Source organism: Microtus ochrogaster, linkage group LG2 (assembly GCF_000317375.1).
Source record: "Microtus ochrogaster isolate Prairie Vole_2 linkage group LG2, MicOch1.0, whole genome shotgun sequence".
Classification (NCBI taxonomy): Eukaryota; Metazoa; Chordata; class Mammalia; order Rodentia; family Cricetidae; genus Microtus; species Microtus ochrogaster.
The window spans coordinates 3,505,828-3,521,240 of NC_022028.1; the positions used below are offsets into that span (position 1 = coordinate 3,505,828).

The 15,413-nt window shown below is 44.5% G+C and overlaps 1 protein-coding gene across 2 annotated transcripts in view; it reads left to right on the forward strand.

The window, feature by feature from the left end:
* The window catches only part of Ubr2 (ubiquitin protein ligase E3 component n-recognin 2), an 80,812-nt gene that overhangs the window by 35,054 nt on the left and 30,345 nt on the right, over positions 1 to 15,413 (forward strand). For both annotated transcript variants that reach the window (XM_005359718.3, XM_005359719.3), the window contains exons 14-25: positions 338 to 466; positions 1,512 to 1,695; positions 4,678 to 4,739; positions 5,746 to 5,856; positions 7,120 to 7,185; positions 8,712 to 8,834; positions 8,951 to 9,014; positions 9,714 to 9,838; positions 10,956 to 11,008; positions 12,210 to 12,312; positions 13,377 to 13,425; positions 14,658 to 14,812. In XM_005359718.3, the coding sequence (XP_005359775.1) occupies positions 338 to 466; positions 1,512 to 1,695; positions 4,678 to 4,739; positions 5,746 to 5,856; positions 7,120 to 7,185; positions 8,712 to 8,834; positions 8,951 to 9,014; positions 9,714 to 9,838; positions 10,956 to 11,008; positions 12,210 to 12,312; positions 13,377 to 13,425; positions 14,658 to 14,812 (1,224 nt within the window). The remainder of the gene's footprint in view (positions 1 to 337; positions 467 to 1,511; positions 1,696 to 4,677; positions 4,740 to 5,745; positions 5,857 to 7,119; positions 7,186 to 8,711; positions 8,835 to 8,950; positions 9,015 to 9,713; positions 9,839 to 10,955; positions 11,009 to 12,209; positions 12,313 to 13,376; positions 13,426 to 14,657; positions 14,813 to 15,413) is intronic.

The window sequence follows — 15,413 nt, forward strand, 5'->3', positions numbered from 1 at the left end:
TTCAGCCACCACTGGCACATAAATCCTGGAGAGGTGTGGTGACAGATAGCTACAATCCCAGCATTCAAGAAGCCGAGGCAAAGTGATCATGTCTTCCAGGCCAGTCAGTCTGCTTAAGGAGACCCTGTCTCAAGCATACATGAAAAAAATGATTGAATCAATTTTAAGGAGATTTATTGAATTTCTTAGATTTTTTTTCTTGACACTCCCTGCTTAAAAGCTTACATTATTTGAATAGTCTCTGTAATCAATTTATATTTCTTATGCATTGCTCCTTGGGTTTCTCTGTGAGAAAAAAACTAGTTTTTACTCTTCCAAACCCTTTCTGGTTTCTAAGGGAATGGATCCGATCACGCGTCAAGTAGGACAGCACATTGAAATGGAGCCGGAGTGGGAAGCCGCCTTCACGCTGCAAATGAAGCTAACACATGTGATTTCCATGGTGCAGGATTGGTGCGCTTTGGATGTGAGTTCCTTCTCGTGGTAGAAACTGTGAGAAACAGTGGGTAGACAGACGCTTGAGTGAAAATAAGAGATTTGGAGAAATATTTGTACAGCTGAGCTCAGAAACAGCACACTTCCACTTCCACCTATACATTAAATAACTATCAAAAGCTCAAATTTTGAAGTGTATGTTTAAAAAAAATCAGGAAGGTAATCGTGTATACTCTTATGTAATTATGTTCATTTTCCCCATAATCCTCCCTAGACAGTAAGTGTATAAAATAATGGATACATTTATCCAAGAATAAGCTTGCTTTTGCACATTAAGTCACATTTATCCTGTAACTTAAAATTTCAGCCTTCCCTCATCGGTAAGAGCCTGTGAAAGTCAGAGGGTCAGAGAGCGTCCATGAGACTTGAACAATGTACGAAAACCTGCTGGACAGAGAAAAGGGGTTTCTGATTCAGAAGCCGAATGTATCATTCTGTGTGATGAGAGGCCTAGGAGCTTTGAGAAGCTACCAGGAATCTGGAGAGGGGACAGGGACAGGGATGGGCAGGACTGCCTGATATCAGGACCTTGGAGTCTAGCTGAAGTGGGAGGCTGCTGTTCGGGTGTACCTAACAGTGACATGGTCCAGTTTGTGTCTGTAAAATTACTCTTTGTGGAGAATGGATGAATGGACCAAGAGTTGAAGCAGGGAGTTTATCAGAGAGATGGTTGCCGGTGTCTTTGAGTTACTGGAGGAGAGAGCAGCTAGCTTTGAGAGAGACTGAGAAGAGGAAGCTGCCACTTTGATGATAGACTAGAAAGCATGAACTGGGGTAAAGGACATTATTGGTAACGTCTAGATTTCCACAGCTTTATTGATAAGTGATGTCATCCATTGGGCAGAGGACAGTGGCAGAAAGGGAGCCATTCTGGGAGGGAGGACTGAATTTGGTTTGGTCCATATTATATTTGGTCCATATTGAGATACTTACCTGTCATGGAATTTGAGGTGCTAAGTCAATGTTGTAGCAACTCGGTCTTTTGGGTAACTTATGTTACAAACCCTCTTTTTTAGGAAACAGTGTTAATTGAAGCTTACAAGAAATGCCTCGCTGTGTTGATGCAGTGTCATGGTGGTTTTACTGATGGGGAACAGCCAATCACACTCAGTATTTCTGGACACTCAGTGGAAACTATCAGATACTGTGTTTCCCAAGAAAAAGTTAGCATTCACCTCCCAATTTCTCGCTTGCTTGCAGGTAAAGCATCTTCCCTAAAAAAAAAAAGAACCCTAAAGTTCTCTCAAATGACTGTGGTGTTTCTAAATACCTGTTGTGTGCTAGGCATTATCTTAAGAGTTTTACATGTGTTCACCGATATGGTTGTTCTGCTATGAAGCAGAAGTTATGAAACTTGGTCCATAGATGGGAGGGCTGAGGCATAACGAGTCCTTGGTGTCCAAGATCGAAGCCAAGCTGGCATTTTGAGGTATTTGGGCATCGCATCCCATAACATTGTACTACAGGGCAGGCCTTACTCTGACATCACTGTGGCATCCACATCCTAGTGACAAAGCTCACAGTTCTGACAAATCACGCCAGTCACTCACTTCAAAGCCACTGCTAATAAATCAAAACCACCATAGCTTTTCTCTAAGCTCTTTCTTGTTCATTGATCAATAACCTTTTAAGCAGAATGTTACAAGTGAATGCCTTTATTGATGTCAGGCTATTTTATAATCCACTTACAGTCACTACACTACCTAAAACAGACACCTTGCAGCATCCAGAGGCTGTGTATGTACCTAGTTCTCCTAGCGGGACCCTCACAACATTGCTTCGAGATCTCTTGATTCTGGATATCTTATCCTACTCAAACTGTGTTCCCTTTAGCTCATTCTTTTTTTATAATTTATTTATTCTTATTTTATGTGCATTGGTGTTTTGCCTGCATAAATGTGTGTGTGAGGATGCCCGATCCCCTAGAACTGGAGTTAAAAACAGTTGTTAGCAGCCATGTGGATGCTGGGGTCCTCTGGAAGAGCAGCCAGTGCTCTTAACCACTGATCCATCTCTCCAACCTCCTTTAGTTCATTCTTAACTCAGAAAATAGTAGCTTCCTGCTTCCCATCACAGAGCCTGTGATTAGTGACTGTGGCCTGGCAGCGTTTTACTGTGATGTGAGGGTGCTCTTCACTTGTTTCTGTACTTTTCAGAGAGACTGAAGGATCCGCACCATGACTTCCTTAAATGTGTGCTGAAGGGGTTATTAATTACGGAGTCAACTCCTGTGATAAATCATGGCCTTGTTGAGGGTATCCATCCCTCATTGATGTCATGTCACGGGGTCAAGTACTGATGACCCCTTTCGTTCTGAAGTGCATCTTAGGGCATCAGCACATCTCTGGCTGCTAGCCCTCCACATCCTGCCAGGCTCTAGGGCAGGGCCATCAGGTTGTAGGCTGAGATCACATAACTGAGGCGTGTGAGGCTTTTATTTGTAGACATTGACCAGTGAAATAGTATGGCAGCTGTGGACACTGGCTGACACCTGTGATCCCAGGACTCCGCAGAAGAGTTGCCGTGAGTTCCAGGTTAGCCTGGCCTACAGTGAGTTCAAGCCTAGCCTGCACTACAGAGTGACCCTGTCCCAAAGTAACAAGAGAGAGAAAGGGAAGAAGGGAAAGAATGAATAAAGAGAGACAGAAGGATAGAGGAGATAAAGTTCTGGTTGTAGGGGAAATTTCTCTCCTTCTTATAACTTGTTTATCCCGGGTTTGTTTTCTGCAACTGAGAACTCTTGGTTAAGTGTTAGACGAGGGGGGGAAAACGTCGGTCCCTTCAACTCAGTGACTTACCACTTCATATCCTTCCAAAACCTGGGTATCTGGGTAGAAGCTGAGGGTAATAATTACCCCCTTGAGAAAGCTAAAACCCCAGAAATGCACTAACTTCTGCCTATGTCTTCCCTCCCTGAAGTCTGTGCTGTGAGTATCTGGGAGCATTCATCTCCCAGTGTTACGTGAGGTCTGCCCTGGCTGTTTGTAGTCAGAATAGAAAGAAAAATAAACAGTCCATATAGCTGGCTTGGTGGCGTATGCCAGTGACCTCAGCACTTGAGAGGCAGAGGCAGGAGGACTGAGCACAGGTCTGAGACTGGGGCTACAGAGCCAGAGTCTGCTCCAAACAAAACAGCACAGCTCCCAGACAAGGTGGAGACGGTGCTGGTGGTGCTCCAGCAGTCACTATTAACAGGTTACTAGGAACAGCCTGCAGGGAAGGAAGGCTCTCAAACTTGAATGGGGACTGGTAAATACTGATAAGTGCTATCTGTCAAGGGAATGGTCTAAACAGTAGCCTTTGGAATGGCCTGTGAGCTAAAAGTGTTTCTCTCATGGGTAGGAAGTAAATTGGTTTTGACTCTATGTTGGAGGGAGAGAGGCCACTTGTTGGTTCCCGACCACTTAGCCCCGAAATAATCACACAGAAACTATATTATTTAAAACACTGCTTCACCAATTACTTAAGCGTATTTTTAGCTAGCTCTTACATCTAGAATTAACCCATCTCCATTATTTTATATCTTACCACGAGGTTTGTGGCCTACTGGCAAGGTTCTACCATCTGTCTCCAGCAGGACTACATGGCTTCTCTCTGACTCCGCCCTTCTTTCTCCCAGCATTCAGTTTAGTTTTCCCCACCTACCTAAGTTCTGCCCTATCAACAGGCCAAGGCAGGTTCTTTAATCACCAGTGTGTATTCACAGCATACAAAGGGAAATCTCATGTCAACTCTAAACTGGAAATTCTAAGGAACTTAATTCTGAGGTCAAAGTCAGCTCAGACCATGGGTCAGTCAGAGCCAGTTTCTCTGTTCAGTTGCCAGAAGGATCTCAGCTTCCAACAAGAACAAAGTCCATGACCCAGGAGATACCTCTACATTGGCATAATGTGTATCATTGCTTTGATTGCTGTTGAGCTGTTTTGGCTGTGTCTGTACATCCAGTATTTACTTCTAAAATGTCAGCAGTATTAATGAAGATGAGTTCTAACTGTGTCTAATGTAGATTTGTTGAAAAGCTTTATTTATAGATACATTATATTTTATAATTTAATTTGCAATCTGATGCATTCCCAAACTTTTTTTTCAAAAGTTAACTAGTGAAGTTGGGTGAGGTGATCATTGAGTCTAGTAAACATTAGTTTTACTATAGAAATGTGTTTCTGTTTCTTCTCCATGCAGGTTTGCATGTGTTATTAAGCAGAAGTGAAGTGGCATATAAATTCCCCGAGCTCCTGCCTCTGGTAAGTGGCTTCAACATTAATAAGAACATCTAGTTATTATATTGTGTTTGAAACCAAATTGAAACAAACTTTTATTAATGTGGGTTCTCCAGAGAAGAGAAACAATAGGGGTATGTTGAAATTGTGTGTGTGTGTGTGTGTGTGTAAGGAGCTGTTTTAAGGGTTTGCCTCATGTATTTATAGACTTGGAAATGAGTCTCGGTGAGCATCCTGGCACAGTGGAGAGCCCAGAAGACAGTTGGCATTGTAGTCACAAGTGCAGAGTCCTTTGTGAAGTCAGAATTCCTTCTTCAAAGAGCATACTTTTGGGGCTGGGGAGGTGGCTCATTGGGTGAAATGGCTTCTGTGCACAGAGCGAGAACAAGCTGTTTGCATCAGCACATACAAAGACAGAAGAAACAGGGACGTGCCCACGTCACAGCAGCCAGGAGCGCCTGCCCTAGCCAAGGTGGAAGACAAGAACTTATACCAGAGGCTTTCCTCTGACCTCCACACATGCACCGCACTGCAACACGTGTACACCCCCACAGAGAAACCCTCCTTTCCTCCTTTTCTTTTCTTTTTTTTTGGATTTTTTGAGACAGGGTTTCTCTTTAGCTTTAGCTTTTGGTTCCTGTCCTGGAACTAGCTCTTGTAGACCAGGCTGGCCTCGAACTCACAGAGATCCGCCTGCCTCTGCCTCCCAAGTGCTGGGATTAAAGGCGTGCGCCACCACCGCCCGGCAAAACCCTCCTTTTCTACAGCCTCCATTTGAGGTGATGAGCCCCATCCACATCAGAGGATAATTTCCCATTTTCAAACTTTACTAAAATATAAAGAATACCTCTCAGTTCCAGCTAGATTAGGCCGGCCATAAATAACCTAGCTAAATTAACACAAAATTGTCACACAGATACATCTTAGCGTAGATATAGCATAGTATTTTGTAAGCTTTCCTGTTAACCGCCTTTCCTTATGCAAATTTTAACAAGGTGGATTTTTTTGTTTTTGTTTTTTTAACACACAGAGTGAACTGAGCCCACCCATGTTGATAGAGCATCCTCTTAGATGTCTTGTCTTATGTGCCCAAGTGCATGCTGGGATGTGGAGAAGAAATGGCTTCTCATTAGTAAACCAGGTAAGTGACTTTTGTTGTTTTTTTAGTTCTGTGATGTTTTGATTCCATTCATTAACTTTTATGATAAACCTTGTATAGTTTTAAATGGACATTGAAAGTTTTGACTCTGGAGTCTAGAGAGATGGTTCAGCAGTTAAGAGTGCTTGTTGCTCTTGCAGAGGACCTGGGTTTAATCCCCAGCACCCATGACAGGTTATTCACCACCTCTGTAACTACAGCTCCAAGGGCTCTGACACCCTCTTTTTTTTAATTTTATTTATCTATTATGTACACAGTATTCTGCCTGCCTGTATCTCTGCAGACCAGAAGAGGGCACCAAATCTCATTACAGATGGTTGTGAGCCACCATGTGGTTGCTAGGAATTGAACTCAGGACCTTTAGAAGAGCAGGCAATGCTCTTAACTGCTGAGCCATCTCTCCAGCCCTCTGACACCCTCTTTTGACTTATGAGTGTACCCCACACATGTACCACACACACAACACACATACACACACACAAATAAGTTGTTTTTAAAAAAAGGGTTTAATCTGTATTATCTGTGTTAAATTGCTAGAAAAATACAAAGTAAGCTAAGGTTTCTTAGATGTCTTATATTTTATCAGGGAAAGTGGAAATGAGTAACAGTGGTCTTAACGTTTACTAGAAACAGTCTTTAGGGCAAAGCTGAACAGTAAAATCTAAACTGTGTTTCACTTGCTCCACTGCCCAGAGTGTGGGCAGACTCAGTGGTGGGTGAGAGCACTTGCAGCTAAACCTGGTGATCTGAGTTCAGTCCCTGACATCCACATTGGCCTAATTTGCTTTTTACTGCTGCGATAAACACCATAACCCAAAGTAGCTTTGGGTGGGTGCTCCATCATCTTACAGTTCACGAAGGGTAAGTCAGGGCAGGAACTGAATCAGCAACTCTGGAGGACACTGCTTAGCTTGATATACAACCCAAAGCCGCGCGACCAACGGGGCCACTCCTTGGCCGTGGCTGGGCCTTCCCACATCAATGATAATGGAGAGAACACCCACAGACTTGCCCACAGGCCAGACTTACCAAGGCATTTTCTCAGTTGAGGTTCCCTCTTCCTGTGTGACCTTAGCTTGCATCAGGTTGACAGGGAACCAACCTCTAATTGGTTTATTTGTGCTAGGATAGTGATAACTAAAAACTCAGCCAGATCCATATAAGCAGAGAGGCACAGACTTGTGTTTAACAAACCCATATGCTTTCTCTTAGTTAATTAATTATATTTATAATTATTATTTGTAGATCTATTACTACCATAATGTAAAATGCAGACGGGAGATGTTCGACAAAGACATAGTGATGCTTCAGGTAATGAGTTAAAACCCTGACTGTGGGGTACGGTGAGTCTTGGTCTTCGCTTCCACTGAGACAGTCTCTTAAAACTCCTTCCCATACTTCTGACTCCTGCCTGCCCCGTCCTAACACTTCCCACACCAGGCCACCAGCCTGTACAGTGTTTGCACCTGATTTCCAGAGCTGTCAGGCTAAGCGTGCTAGATATGGCCTGTTTGTTCCGTAGCCTCCTGCCTGTCAAGCTTACTGCCTTGGGGAATCTCCCCAGTTGCTAAAATCAGAAACCCTGGCTGGGAAGACAGCTCAGTGCTTAAGAGCTTTTCCTGTTCTTCCAAAGAACCTGGATTCTATCCCCAGCACCTTGATCAGGCCCCTTACAACCACCTGCATCTAATATCTCTCTGGTCTCTGTAGGCACAACACTCACAGGGCAGACACACACACAGAGAAACTTTTTTTTTTTTTTTTTTAACAAAATGGACTGGCTTAGTGACTCATACCTTTAGTCCCAGCACTTGGGAGTCAGAGACAGGCAGATCCTTGTGAGTTCAAGGCCAGCCTGATTACATAGCAAGACTTTGTCTCAAAAAGACTAATGATAGTAACAACAACAGCAGGAGTGTTACAGGCTGTGGAGATGATCCAGCTCTGGTTGCTCTTCCAGAGGACTCTAGTTCAGTTCCCAGGTATTGAGATTTCAGTTTGATTTAGAGTTTTTTAATGGCATTAAAAGAAAATTAAATTGATATAAAAGTTTTTGTTTTATGTAATAGAGTGCTTATCACAAAAGAGAAGGTGGGAGATTATAGATGGATTTTTCTTTGGGCCACCAGCTCTCAAAAAACAACCTGGAGACACATTAATTATGAAAGCTTGGCCTCTAGCTTAGGCTTGTTCCACTAGCTCTTACAAATTAAATTAGCCCATTTCTAATCATCTACCTGTTGCCATGTGGGCTTTTACCTCTCCTGCATGTCTTCCTCTCTCTCTGCAACCGGCTGGTGACTCCACCTTTCTCTTCCCAGAGCTCTCTCTGCCCAGAAGTCTCTGCTATATATACCTCCTGCCTAGCTCTTGGCCATTTGACTTCTTATCAATCCAATCACAGCGACACATCTTCACACAGTGTAAAGGAATATTCCACAGCAGGAGGTCTCAGTAATGGTATATGTATTTACAAACTGGAAGCTTAGTTGGTATTTCTCTCAGTTCCTAGCAGGCAGTGAGCCCTGATAGGAGAGTGCAACCGAACTTTAGAAGTGTCCTGTGAACTGACAGAGACTGGGATAGGCCATGCAGTTGTTGGGGGGGGGGGGGCTAGGTTATAGGGCACATTATTTGTGTAGATTGTTTGACCAACTAAATTCCTGTCCCCTCTTGTCAGCCATACCATGTAGGGTCTATGGCTAAGCAAACGTCCAACTTTCCTTAGAATTGGCAGCCAAATAAGCTGTGTTTTCTTGTGCAGAGGGAAACCTCTCTCTAACAGTGAACGTCCCTTCCGATCTTCCTCTTCTCCTTTCTCCCAAACAAACAAAAAGACAGGTGTCTCCATGATGGATCCAAATCACTTCCTGATGATCATGCTGAGCCGCTTTGAACTCTACCAGATCTTCAGCACACCTGACTACGGGAAAAGGTTCAGTTCAGAGGTTACCCATAAGGTAAGCACCTGTATCACAAGACTCCTCACGCTAAAGAAGCCAAAGAAGCCTGTGCTGTCGGGATGTGGTCATCATCAAGGGACCGTGTTCTCACCTCTGAACTTGCCTTCCTGCAGGATGTTGTTCAGCAGAACAACACTCTGATAGAAGAGATGCTGTACCTCATCATCATGCTTGTCGGTGAGCTCCGAGAAGGGACTGGAAGAAGAAAGGATGCAATGGCTGAAGTGGAATGACCTGAAAGACTATTGGGGGAGGGTGCTGGGCCTGTGCTATCTAGGAACTGGGTAGTAAGCAGAGCTGCTGGTGCTTAAATCTTAATTTGTTGTTTCTCTCTGTGGTTCTTGGTATAAATGGCTTCTGGACCCCGAAGGTGGTAATTGCAGTTACTAAAGACCTTGGCTCACAGACGTCCATGTCTCTAGGACCCTCCTCTATTTTCCCAGTTCTTTTATTCCTTCTGCTTTGTCGTTCACCTGCTGTTTCAGACCTTTTTTGGTCATAAAGTAGCAAATCCAACAGACAGGAATGAAGCTAAGGAAGAGGGCTCTAGGTGAAACCTTGCCTGGCCCTAGGCAGAAGTAGAAAGGGGGCTCCCTCCTTGCCACCAGAGAAGCATAGGGCTAAAGCCTTGACTACTGCTGAGGCCCTCTCTCTTTCTCATCCTTCTCCAAAGCAGCCAGCAACCCTCAAGTCACGTGACATTCTAGTGTGCTGGGAACTGCTCTCCCCTTTGCTCCCCACCACACCAGTCATTACTTTCCCACAGCAGAGTGACTCAGACAGGGGAGTGTATTCCGTTGCAGGAACTAAAAGCATATATCACATAAGTGTCATGAGTCTGTAAAATGTGTCCATCTGCCTTTTTGTTTTGGACAGGAGAAAGATTTAGTCCTGGGGTTGGACAGGTGAGCGCCACAGATGAAATCAAGCGGGAGATTATCCATCAGCTCAGCATCAAACCTATGGCTCACAGCGAACTGGTGAAGTCTCTGCCTGAAGATGTAAGTGCCACAGTTTTTAAAAGAGAGCTAGTCAGCTTCCCCACCCACGGCGTGTACACTTCCCCGCAGCCCTACAAGCTACAGTTCTGAGATGTGGGTAACTCCAGTGAGTGGAATTGCTAGAAGTAACTGAAAAGGAAAATATTGGGAACCCTGAGCAGAAAGCAGAGCAGAGTTAGAGTGAACACTGAAGAATATGCTTCTTAGAGCTACGTTGTTTTGTCCACTAGAGCAGGGCATTTTCCGGTCTTTCAGAACTTGCCATGGTTACACGTAATACTTCCCATCTAATGTATTGATGTATTAAGGGAGACGTGAACTCCCCGCTCACTTGAGTTGAGTAGACTCAAGTTTCTCAGAGCTTTTTCTTTCTCAGGCCCCAGAAGAGTTGTTTGTCTTTTGTTTTTGGTTTTGTTTTGTTTTGTTTTCCTGACTTTGGTTTTTTTGAGGCAGAGTTTCCTTGTGTGGCCCAGGCTGGCCTCTGCCTCCCCAGAGCTAGAATTAAAGTGTGCATCCCCACAGCCTGGTGGAAGAGTCACGTCTCATTGAAGTGACTAAAGTCATGTGGACAAGGACAGTCCTAGGTTGAATTAGAATTGTTTTTCCTCCCGGGGCCATTAGTCTTCAGCCACCTAATTTTCAGCCATGGGCTTTTCAGACTTTCAGCTTCTATAGCTGAGAGGCCTTTATTTTCATTGACGCTGCTCTTTGTTTTCAAGTTTTATGGGAGTGTCTGTGTGTGGGTGTGTCCACCTGTGAGTGCAGGTGCCCAAAGAGCCCAGAAGAAAGTATTGGATCCCCTAGAGGTGGATGCTTGTGAACCACCTAGCATGGGTCCTCTGGAAAAACAACAGATGCTCGTAACTGCTGAGCCATCTCTTGCCCCCTCTTCAGTGTGTTCTGCCAGAGTTGAAATAGGTCAACTTTGAACTTATTTTACACAGTCCCAGGGCTCTGCAGTTTGGGTCCTGATTGATTTGATTGGCCTTGTTCAGTCACATCATCCTGACCTTTGGTCCCTGATGGTGGTGTTGGGGACTCACGCTAGACCAGGCTAGCCCACTGCCCAGAGTGCCGCAGTTGCCAGCCATCTGCCAGCATGCTGTTTCTTCTCCAGGAAAACAAGGAGACTGGCATGGAGAGCGTCATTGAGACCGTTGCCCATTTCAAGTGAGTTTATGTCATGTTTTATGAAGTTTTCATTTTTTTAACATTTATTTATTTTTTGTGCACCTGTGTTTACTTCAGCATCACATAATAGAAGTCAAAGAACAGCTTGGAAGTCAGTTCTCTTCTAGGATAAGCTTTTCTGGGATAGAACTCAGGCTGTCAGGCTTGAGGGCAAATGCCTTTTCTCGCTGAGATGTCTTTCCAGCCTCTGTAATCACCTTTTTTAATGTGTTTGTTTTGATGAAACAGAGGGTGAAACTGTCACTTCAAGAGTGGCGGGCCTTTTCAAGTTTTAATTCTGGACTAGGCTTCTCATTGGTGTTTCTTAGGATCAGGCCTTGCTCGGCCAGTAGAGCAGCAGAGGGGTCTCCTTACCTCCTCTAAGATCTTTACTGCCCAGATGTTCCTAGTATCAAAGCAGGTAGTGTGCATCGTGGACATCTTTCTTTATCTTGACGAGCAGAGCATCTCTTTGAAGAAAGGAAAGCAAGGTGTATGTCCTGATGAACAGTTTACACTCCTGCACTTTGTCAACACTTGAATGTGTATGTACTTACGTTGGAGGAAGGGAGATGGTGTTGCTTTGAACTAAACTTAGGACTTGCTGGCCTCCTCCCCCAGCCTGGTACACTTCTATAATTCTGTATAGTAAATGGTTGGACTTGTTGCCTTGCTTCCAGTTACATTATGCAGCCAATGAGGTAGAGTATCTTGTGTTTCTTGACTGTTTGTAGACCGTGACACCTTTGTGTAATTTCCTTCTCAGCCATCCATCCCCATCTTACTGTTTTAGCATTTTTATATATGATTGAAACATTGATTCTCGCTATATTAAATATATGGCAAATACTTTCTCCCTGTTGAGTGTTCTTCCTGTAGAGTGTTATTTCACACAGATGTTTTAATGAAATTTGTCCTATAAAAATTTTTAGACCATATTGCATGTTAAAACAAAAAAATTAACACCGTGCGTAGTGGTGTTCAGAGGCTTAGAAATGCTGCAGCTTTGAAGCCTGTGCTGTTGGACTTGAGCCGTCTCCACATCACTTCTGTAGCTAGGACCAGCTCAGAGCAGAGGTGCTGGATACAGAACAGCTTCAGCTTGACGCCCTAAAAAAGCAAATGTGCGAGCTCCAGTCTTACTAGGACATCCAAGGCTCCTGGTAGGTGTGGCTTTGCTAATAATGTTCTTCCCCCATAGGAAACCTGGGCTGACAGGACGAGGCATGTATGAGCTGAAGCCAGAGTGTGCCAGGGAGTTCAACCTGTATTTCTATCACTTCTCCAGGGCAGAGCAGTCCAAGGTAGGCGGGAGCTCAGTGTGGGAGGAAGTGCTGGGTCCGGTTTCCTTATAAACAGCAGGCTTCTGCTGCCTTCCATGCACTAGAAAGCCACAAGCAGCAGGGCTACTAGGCTCACATGGTCAGGTCTTCCCCACGCTGTCTGGGTATAGGTGAGTAAGATTAACACACCTGACTTTATTTGCTTATTTATTCATCTGTCTGTGCTGGGCTCAAACCCAGGATTTCGCATGTGCTAACAAGCTCTCTACCACTGAAGTACATCCCCAGTTCATTGTTCTCGACTTCTGAAAACACATTTTCAGCTTATATCAGGATCGTCTAGCCCATTTGACACATATTCACAATTGGTCCTATATGATAGGCATTTTGGCTTTTACGCAGTTTTTTCTAATCATTCCAAAAACTGACATTTTTGCACTTTTTTTTTAATGTGTATCCCAGGCTGGACTCAAACTCGTGGTCCTCCTGCCTCTGCCTCCTTCAGCAAATCCTACTGGCATGGCGTGCGTCACCACAACTGGCTTGCAGTCTTCTTTTTTAACATACTTTTTCAATAAATGGTGTTAAAAATCAAAATTACTGTGAAGTTTTTATTTTGTTCTCATACAGTTCATAGCATTCAAGCCTAAGTTAAGTTTCCAGTTTGTACTTGTTCCCCCCATCTTAAAGAACACGTGTGAGGACTCTTTTAACTGACAAAAAGAGTTATCCGTGGCCGGGCGGTGGTGGCGCACGCCTTTAATCCCAGCACTCGGGAGGCAGAGGCAGGCGGATCTCTGTGGGTTCGAGGCCAGCCTGGTCTACAAGAGCTAGTTCCAGACAGGAACCAAAAAGCTACGGAGAAACCCTGTCTCGAAAAATCCAAAAAAAAAAAAAGAGTTATCCGTGATACATGAGTGGTGGGGGAAGTAGAAGCCATCTACCCAGTCAGCACACAGCAGCTCCTGCCTGGAATGCAGGCCAGCCTGACCTGTGGATCCCTAGCCTTCAAGGGACGGGGTTTGAAAACAGATGCTAATATTCTGTATTGTAATTCTCATCCCTATTACCCTGTCTTTCATTAGGCAGAAGAAGCCCAAAGGAAACTGAAAAGACAAAACAGGGAAGATACAGGTATTTAATCTTATTTCCAAAAGTTCACATCAGTCTCTCACTAACAAAACATTGTTTTCTGTTGGCCACAGTGATCACCCTTGGCAGGGAGGGAGATGTAAGAATAAGCTTTCGTGTGACCTTTCTCGTGTTCTGAGGAAAAATGAGTGCAGTAGTGTTAAGATGGTACTCCCTCCCCAGACATCCGGAAATGACTGAGTTGGCCTGGTATACCCCATATGCCTGCAGATGCCTCAGTCCTTCCTCCACTCCTTTTGTTCCGCGTGGTGCTTCTTGTGTTTTGAGAAGGGTTTCAGGGTAGGGAAGTTTTTTAGCCCTCTTCAGTTCAGTCCCTTGACTGCTTTCCTGCCTCCCAGCCATCTCAGACAGGAAGGAAAGATGACCCATGAGCACAGCACATGAGTCAGCAGGCCATGCATTTACTGCACAAGCTTAAAGACCAGAGTTCAGCTCTCCAGAAGACAAAAATAGACATGGGGGAATGGGGCTGGAGAGACGGCTCAGAGGTTAAGCACATTGGCTATTCTTCTAGAGGACCCTGGTTCAATTCCCAGCACCCACATGGCAGCTCACAACTGTCTGTAACCAGAGGAACCAACAAACACCCTCACACAGACCTACAAAACAAGCAAGCAAAACACAAATGCACATAAAAAATAAATAAGAAGGAAGAAAACTGAGTAGATTTTGGTGGTCCACCTTACATCTCAGCAAGCAGGAGGCCAACAAAGACGGGATGCCCCAGAGCAAATCATCTAGCTAGACTAGCCAGACATCAATAGATCCTGCCGTGATGTATAACATTTCACAAAGTAATCAAGGAAAACAACCCACTTCAACCTCTGGCCTCCACATACGTGAACACACGCACCAATAAAGATGGGAGTCTGTGCCAGGTCACTGTGTAGTCAGCGGTTTTATGGAGCTCTTAAGGCATTGCTGGATATAAGAGAACTCTGTGTACAGCTGGGGTTATGTTTTTCTTTCTTTTTTTAATATATGGCTATCCTTGTGCATTTGGCTAACGTTGAGAATACAGCTAAAAGATACTTGGTAGTAAACGTCCCATAATGGAGCCCATCAAAAGTACCTAACAAACGAGGTGCGGGGGGGTACTCACACCTCTGTCCCATGCAGAGCAGGCCGAAGCACGGAGACTCTCTGGGTGTCAGGACAGCCAGGGCTACCTAGTGAGAAATGGTTCCTTTAAACATGTTCTACTTTGTTCCTAGCACTTCCTCCTCCGGCTTTGCCTCCATTCTGCCCCTTATTTGCAAGTCTGGTTAACCTTTTACAGTCTGATGTCATGTTATACATCATGGGAACAATACTGCGGTGGGCTATAGAGCACCATGGATCTGCCTGGTCGGAGTCTATGCTACAAAGGGTAGGTCTATGTATTTGAGTTTTCTGTAGCTAAAGAACAGTCCGCCTCAATAAAGAGAAAAATGAGGACCATGTGATGTTTTATTACCTTCCTCTTGTCTCTGATGAACTCTGTGCCTGCTGGTACTTTTATACTGGGTGGTTATGGTTAACTGGGTCCCATTAGCCAGCCTGTCTCAGTCTCCTGATCCCACCTTTTGCACAGTCTGGGACACGACAGCGTGTAGACGCTGTCACACGTCACTCATTTCAGGAACCTTTTAGCTTGTCAGCATCCGTAGTGCACAGATAAAGGCACTGGGCGTGGATCCTTAGGTTCCTGTAACTAAGGTGGCCCGTGCAGAGCCAGCTCTGCTTTAGCTGACCCACACACGCTCAATGAGCAACTGTCACTTTACTCATTTACACCTTTAATCCCAGCATGGGGGTGGGGGGCAGGCGGATCTGTGAGTTCAAGGCCAGCCTGGTCTGCAAGACCTAGTTCCTAGTTCCAGGACAGGCTCCAAAAGCTACAGAGAAACCCTGTCTCAAAAAAAAAAAAAAAAAAAAAAATCACACTTTATCTCTTCCCAGCTGAAATGGGAAATTTTGTTTTTCTTTGC